General features: G+C 36.5%; 2 protein-coding genes across 2 annotated transcripts in view; both read left to right on the forward strand.

Moving 5' to 3' along the window:
• Positions 1–554, forward strand: part of LOC107732938 (uncharacterized) — an 8145-nt gene extending 7591 nt beyond the window's left edge. The window contains 2 exon segments of the mRNA XM_074560153.1: positions 447–522; positions 524–554. Of these exon segments, the coding sequence (XP_074416254.1) occupies positions 447–522; positions 524–554 (107 nt within the window).
• Positions 555–1662: 1108 nt separating this feature from the next.
• The window catches only part of LOC107732934 (5'-3' exoribonuclease 1-like), a 24741-nt gene continuing 19114 nt past the window's right edge, over positions 1663–7289 (forward strand). Inside the window, exons 1-10 of the mRNA XM_016544372.1 lie at positions 1663–1668; positions 1983–2215; positions 2536–2633; positions 2873–2982; positions 3057–3167; positions 3277–3362; positions 3438–3525; positions 3638–3806; positions 3895–3962; positions 4821–4955. Coding sequence (XP_016399858.1) covers positions 1663–1668; positions 1983–2215; positions 2536–2633; positions 2873–2982; positions 3057–3167; positions 3277–3362; positions 3438–3525; positions 3638–3806; positions 3895–3962; positions 4821–4955 — 1104 coding nt within the window. The remainder of the gene's footprint in view (positions 1669–1982; positions 2216–2535; positions 2634–2872; positions 2983–3056; positions 3168–3276; positions 3363–3437; positions 3526–3637; positions 3807–3894; positions 3963–4820; positions 4956–7289) is intronic.

The raw sequence follows: 7289 nt of genomic DNA on the forward strand, positions 1-7289 counted from the left end.
AGCTTGTAACACTCCAAAGAGAAAGGAAAAAATGAAATTGCATCATATGACCCCTTTAAAACTCACCTGCCTGTAGCTTTCTAGTAACCCTTCAGACCTTGATTAGCTTGTTCAGGTGTGTTTGATTAGGGTTGAAGCAAAACTCTGCAGGGCTGCGGCTCTCCAGGACCGACGTTCGCCACCCCTGGGCTACGCAAACAGATTTCATAATCGCAGAATGATTTCTTCGATTTCTATGAACGCGATTCTGCGTAGCTTGTCAGTGAACTACAGCTCTGTGTAGTAAATGCTGCTCCATCTGAAAGCACGTGCTGGAGATTTACTACTAATCACAGAACCGGCTTTACTGACAAGATACGCATGACAATCACATTCGATTAATCGTGCAGCCCTAATGTTTTTATGCTGTTGTCTATCAGCTGTGTAATTTTATGGCTTTCCTCTAGGTGTTTTAGGCTCAATTATCCACTATCCAGCCCATCATCTTGAAGTACCATTGGACGGACAGAGCCAAAAGAACATCTCAAGTCCCAGTGCTAAAGGGTCCCTATTAGCAATCACCTAACCTGCGCGACCACATTATTGTGAAAAAAGTCAACTCTTTGTCATGATTTCAGAAGTCTTAGACTGATTTGAAAGTTCAGTAATAAAATTATTCCAATTTATATCCACTATATATAAAGATGTTTTTTTCTTGAAATTATCTTGAAAGCTTAATTTTTGAAATTGTTAATATGGAATGCATAACATACTGTTGCAGAATGTTTTTGCACAGAGTTGAACAACAATTTCTGTGCCTCCAAAAAGCAGTTTAAGCTTTTATGTTTTTTTAACTGTAGTTATGGTTTTTATGCTACTGATATTCTACAATTTATATATATTATATAGCACTATCTGATTCATTTTCTTGTGTGTAATGTCAGCTAGACATACTATTTGATGTGAAAAATGTTTTACCCCCCCCCCCACACACACTATGTAAAACATCTGATATAATATTTAAAAGCATCTGCTTACCAAGATATTTTGTTGTATCCAACACTGACATTAATTATATTGCAAATTCATGCAAAAAGATCAAAATCAGCAAATAACCAAATAAAACTTAAAAAAAAAAAATCTCATGATAGATCTGCTCTTTTATTATTCATTGCAGTTATTTATTTTCTGTAATAAAGATAGAATACTTTTATTTAATTTAACTATAATGCTATACAAGTGTTGAATTATATCATAACATTAAATAAATTGTTAAATAAATCGTTTAATAAACCAATAAATGTATTAATAATTATTATTACTGATATTATATTATTAATTATAATTGTTGTAATTAATTATCATTATTATTTATAATAATAAAGCTAATGCATAAAAATAAAACTGAAAACTATTTTTGGACATTACACAAATTCACATTTGTGCATTTGGCTTGTCTGCCTTTCAGATTTTGACTGTGATTCACAGCAGACAGACTTAACTAAGCCAGCTTAATATTTTATTACGGTATTCAGATTCAATATGATAGAACAATATAAACTAGCCTACTAAAAGACATACAAAAGGATGAAAGAATATCAACGACATGTCCCTGTTGAAAAAAACCCAGCATATGCTGGTTAGGTATGTTTTGAAGCATGACTGCTGGTTTGAGCTGGTCATATGCCGGTATAAGCTGGTCCTGAGCAGGAGTTGCTTGGGACCAGTTTAGGACCAGCATATGACCAGTTTAAACCAGCTCAACCCAAAACATTTTCTGAGTTTTAAATGAAAGCTTTTAATTTAGACTAAACACTGTATATGATACCAGTGTAATAGTCGCATTGTATTGACTTTACTTGTTATGTATTTCGTTATCTTAAAAGTTGCAGTCCGGAGTATTTTTTTTTTAACACTACTCCTTAGAAATTTTTTTTTCAGACACATTAGTCATCTGTTGTCAAGTTTACACCAACCAACTTGTGTTCTCTCTTTCATCCCAGATTCCAGAGTTTGACAACCTATATTTAGATATGAATGGGATCATCCACCAGTGTTCCCACCCCAATGATGAAGATGTACACTTCCGTATTTCTGAAGAGAAGATCTTTGCTGACATTTTTCACTACCTGGAGGTGCTCTTCCGCATCATTAAGCCCAGGAAAGTGTTCTTCATGGCTGTCGATGGTGTTGCACCCAGGGCCAAGATGAACCAGCAGCGTGGAAGAAGATTCAGGTATAGCAGAAGACCCGAACATAACATGTACATTGAATTTAGACTGAAATATGGAAGGCTGCTTTAAGGATTTTTATTTGATGTTAGGTCGTGTATTAATAAGCTATTTCTTGTCTTTTATTATGATAATTCTTTTTGCACTGCTTTTTTGATACAAGTGTACAAATAAGTGTGTTAGGGGAGATAAACACAACACACACATTGCCGCTTGAAAGTTTACAAATCTTACCAACCCCAAAACGTTGAATGGTAGTGTATCATGAAAATGAATTTTTGAAACACTGAAGTAGCTTTATTTTTATGTCCTTTGTGTTTTAAAGGTCAGCAAAAGAAGCTGAGGAGAAAATCAAGAAGGCCTTGGAGAAGGGTGAAGTTTTGCCCACAGAGGCCAGATTTGACTCAAACTGCATCACCCCTGGTTTGTGCACCTTTATTGGTCATATACTGTATTAGTGATGTTATGTACCATTATTTTTCTATCATTTACTATACATGAGAACTTTAAAGGCATACAATTAATCAGTTGGTTAAGGTCTACATTTTACTTTTTAAATCATGTATAGGGTGGTTGTTACTGGCTGTTTGGTGTTTTTTTTTCTGGGACTTTTTTTCTGACAAATCCTGATGTAATCCGTTTCTCTTACTTGACCTCTGTAGGAACGGATTTCATGGCCAAGCTACAGGAACAGCTTAAATATTTTGTTCACAATAAACTGTCCACAGACAAATCGTGGCAGGGAGTGAATGTGTATTTGTCTGGTCACGAGGTGAGTTACATGACTTCATAGCTTTGTGTCGTGTGTGTTTCTGTGAAGTTCTTCCAATTCCCGTTTCTTCTCAGACCCCTGGTGAAGGAGAGCACAAGATCATGGAGTTCATTCGTTCTGAGACCGCCAAACCGGGTCATAACCCAAGCACAAGACACTGCCTTTATGGTCTGGATGCCGACCTGGTGAGTACAGTTGTGTATAACAGAGAAATTTCGGTCATAGTCATATCAATTATTTTTGTATTTATTTATTTTAAGCGGTCTTTCTCCTCCTTTCTCTCTTTTTTTGTAGATAATGCTTGGCTTGACCAGCCATGAGCCTCATTTTTCTCTCCTCAGAGAGGAGGTTCGCTTCGGAGGCAAAAAGTCACAAAAGAGGTTAGTGTGGCATTATTTTCATTGCGTCAAGTTAAAAGATTGTGTTTCTTTATAATGTGTTTTTCTGGTCTGTAGGATAACAGCTCCTGAGGAGACGACCTTTCACCTGCTACATCTTTCCCTTATGAGGGAATACATCGACTATGAGTTTTCCGAGCTCAGGGTGAGAATATATGTCTCTCTCATATGGCATGATAAGCACAAATCTTACTTAAAGCTAAATGAATGACAATGTTATACTGACTGTCTGGTCATAATTCATGTATTTCCATCAGAATAAGATCTCGTTTGAGTACAACCTGGAGCGGATCATAGACGACTGGGTTCTGATGGGTTTCCTGGTGGGGAATGACTTCATCCCTCATCTTCCTCACCTGCACATCAATCACGATGCACTGCCGCTGCTCTATCGAACTTACATCAGCGTGCTGCCCAGTCTGGGGGGTGAGTCAGTCCACCAGCAAATCACAGCGCAGACTTGTGATGGAAGTGTAATGCTGAAATTAGTGCTGATCACTGTCGTCTCCATCAGGCTACCTGAATGAAAATGGTCATCTCAACCTTGCCCACTTTGAGAAGTACCTTGAGAAGTTGTCAGATGTGAGTGTTTGGTATTTTTATTTTATTATGGTATTTGGTATTATTTTATTTTATTTAATTTATTTATTTAAAGACATTAATTTGTTTTAATTTTTTAAGGATGCATTAAATTGATTAAAAGTGACAGTAAAGACATTTATAATGTTAGACAGGTTTTTATTTTAAATAAATGCTGTTTCAAATAAGTGTTTCACAGTTTACACAAAATTATTAAGCAGCACAACTGTTTTCAATATTGATAATAAGAAATGTTTCCTGAGGACCGAATCTATGGAGACAGATCAGCCTCAAAAATAACACATTTGCAAAACAAAATTCATAAATGCAAGTCTGACCCTAGGCACAGTTGATACAGAACACCAGCATAAAATGGATAAGAACAAAAATCAAACAGACAAATAGAACTCTAGATTAATTTGATTTGTATATTGATCAAATGAATTAATTACAAAACAAGTGCATATTTGTTCTTTGGAAGCTGCATGGGCTAAATTACTAAAAACACTGTTACGGCATTCCTGACATGGGTCAGACCCTTAGTCACCCCTCAGATGCCAAATACAGACAACACTTGTAACATGAAAACCAGAATAGGTGTTGCTTGCTAGCACATGATGGCACTGAGGAAGGGTTAATACCCGAAAACAAAAATGTGCTTTTTTTTTGTACATATTTTTGTGACCTCTGAGCAATAAATGTTATAAGCCTTTTTGGCTGAATTTGGACGAGTGCGGATCTCTTTCATCTTCATATAACCAGAATAGATGCACAAGATTTACGAAAACTGAAAAGGAGGTGATTGAAAATCTACCCCGTTCAGCTCTTACTCCATGTCATCACCCTCTTCTCTGTTTTCAGTTTGACCGGGAGCACTTCAGCGAGGTGTTTGTAGATCTGAAGTGGTTTGAGAGTAAGGTGGGGAACAAATACCTGAACGAAGCAGCCGGGCTGGCAGCCGAGGAGGCTGGTGTCAAAGACATGAAGAAGAGTAAGGTGAATATGAGCAGTATGCAGTAAGACAGATGGCACACGATTACATTACATTTAGTCATTTAGCAGACGCCTTTATCCAAAGCGACTTACAAATGAGGACAATAAAAGCAGTCAAAACTAACAAAAGAGCAACAATATACAGTGGGTACGGAAAGTATTCAGACCCCCTTAAATTTTTCACTCTTTGTTATATTGCAGCCATTTGCTAAAATCATTTAAGTTAATTTTTTTTCCTCATTAATGTACACACAGCACCCCATATTGACAGAAAAACACAGAATTGTTGACATTTTTGCAGATTTATTAAAAAAGAAAAACAGAAATATCACATGGTCCTAGTCTGAATACTTTCCGTACCCACTGTATGTGCAAATGACAAGTCTCGGTTAGCCTAACGCAGTACACGTAGCAAGGTGTATTTTTATATATATACAGTGCACAGCATAAATGAGTATAAGTAATGAATTACAACTTAAAATTAACGCAGAAATAAATTAACGCAGAAATTTCAACAATATTAAGCTGATGTAATAAATAACGTTTGCAACTTGAAAGGGTTAAAAAAAAATAAAAAATGTTATCCACACATTTAAGTTGTCTCTTGAATTTCTTTAGACTTCATGTCAACATACTCTACAAAGCATTAAAGGGTTAGTTCCCCCAAAAATGAAAATTCTGTCATTAATTACTCACCCTCATGTCGTTTCAACCCCGTAAGACCTTCGTTCATCTTTGGAACACAAATTAAGATATTTATTTATTTATTTAGTCATTTAGCAGACGCTTTTATCCAAAGCGACTTACAAATGAGGACAATAAAAGCAGTTCGGTCTGCACACGACCGCGGTAAACTAAGCTTTTTTTTAAATTCGTTTAACAAAACTCAAATTGAATTCAGCTGGACACACTTTCCTGTTTATCACAACAAATGGCCAAGCAAAGCGCATGACACTGACAAGGTACGCGATACAGTACGAGACCAAACGCGATTTCAGCACGTCTCCACACAGTAAACAAAACAAGCGTTTCCTAGCAACGATAACTGCGCTAAACACTGAGACAAGAAATAAATACACTTACAAGCTGCTGTTAACTTCTGCTGATTGACTGCTTCTCACAAAGAGTCTTTCTTTACACAGTTTTGCTGGCGCTTAATCACACTTTCCTGTTTATCACAACAAATGGCCAAGCAAAGCGCACGACACTGACAAGGTACGCCATACAGTACGAGACCAAACGCGATTTGTGCACACCCAAGCACACTGTATGAGGTGGTTTTTATTGCTCTCATATCAGAATCAAATTTTCTTATTCGCATTTAACATCATCACAAACAATGAGCAGCCTATCCTTGTTTCGGAGAGGGGGTGTTAGAAGTAACCATGTGCTGCCGCCATTGTTTCATGTGAGTCAGGTTCAGTTTTAGTTACCAGGTTCCTGTCTTCTAAATGAATCTGCTGCTGTTTCTGCTTTCACCTCTTTTGTCTCTTTATGAATCGGGCTTTGATGAATGAGCATTTTTGTCTTAGTTTGTGTCTGGCTGCATTGCGTAGTTCTCTAGCTGGTCTATAATAAATATTTAAAAGAAATAATACATTTTTTTAAAATGGTTTATTTACCTATGACTTGTCGTCGTTCAAAATCAGTATGGTGTATTTTTTTCTATGCAATTAACAAAAAAGAACTAGTGATGCATGAAATTTTTGGCAACTGAAAAAATAGGATCTTTGGTATCGGCTGTAAACATTGACTGAAACAGTGTCATTTAAAGGGATAGCTCACCCAAAAAAGAAAATTCGTTTGCTCACACTCATATCATTCCAAACCTATATGAATTTATTTCTTCTGCTGAGCACAAAAGAAGATACTTTGAAGAATTTGGGTAACCAAACAGTTGACAGTAGCCATTGACTTCCATTGATTTCCAAGTCAATGGCTACCGTCAGCTGTTTGGTGACCAACATTCTTTAAAATATGTTCTTTTGTGCTTAACAGATGAAACAAACTCATACAGGTTTGGAACAACATCAGGGTGAGTAAATGATAGAATTTTTGAATTTTTCAGTTCATACAACTAGGGCTGCACGATAAATCGCATGCGATATTTAATGCGCATCTTGTCAGAAAGCCGGTTCTGTAATCAGCGGTAAATCTCCATCACGTGCGTGCTTTCACATTGAGCAGCATTAACTACACAGAGCCGTTGTTCACTGATGAGCTGTGCAAAACCACGTTCATATTCGCGCGATTTTTTGCGCAGCTTGTCATATATTAAATTAAATTATTTAAATAACTGAAAAGATACTTTAAAAATGAAACTAAAACTGCCAGCAG

Source organism: Sinocyclocheilus rhinocerous, unplaced genomic scaffold, assembly GCF_001515625.1.
Source record: "Sinocyclocheilus rhinocerous isolate Xijiao unplaced genomic scaffold, SAMN03320098_v1.1 scaffold1001, whole genome shotgun sequence".
Taxonomy (NCBI): domain Eukaryota; kingdom Metazoa; phylum Chordata; class Actinopteri; order Cypriniformes; family Cyprinidae; genus Sinocyclocheilus; species Sinocyclocheilus rhinocerous.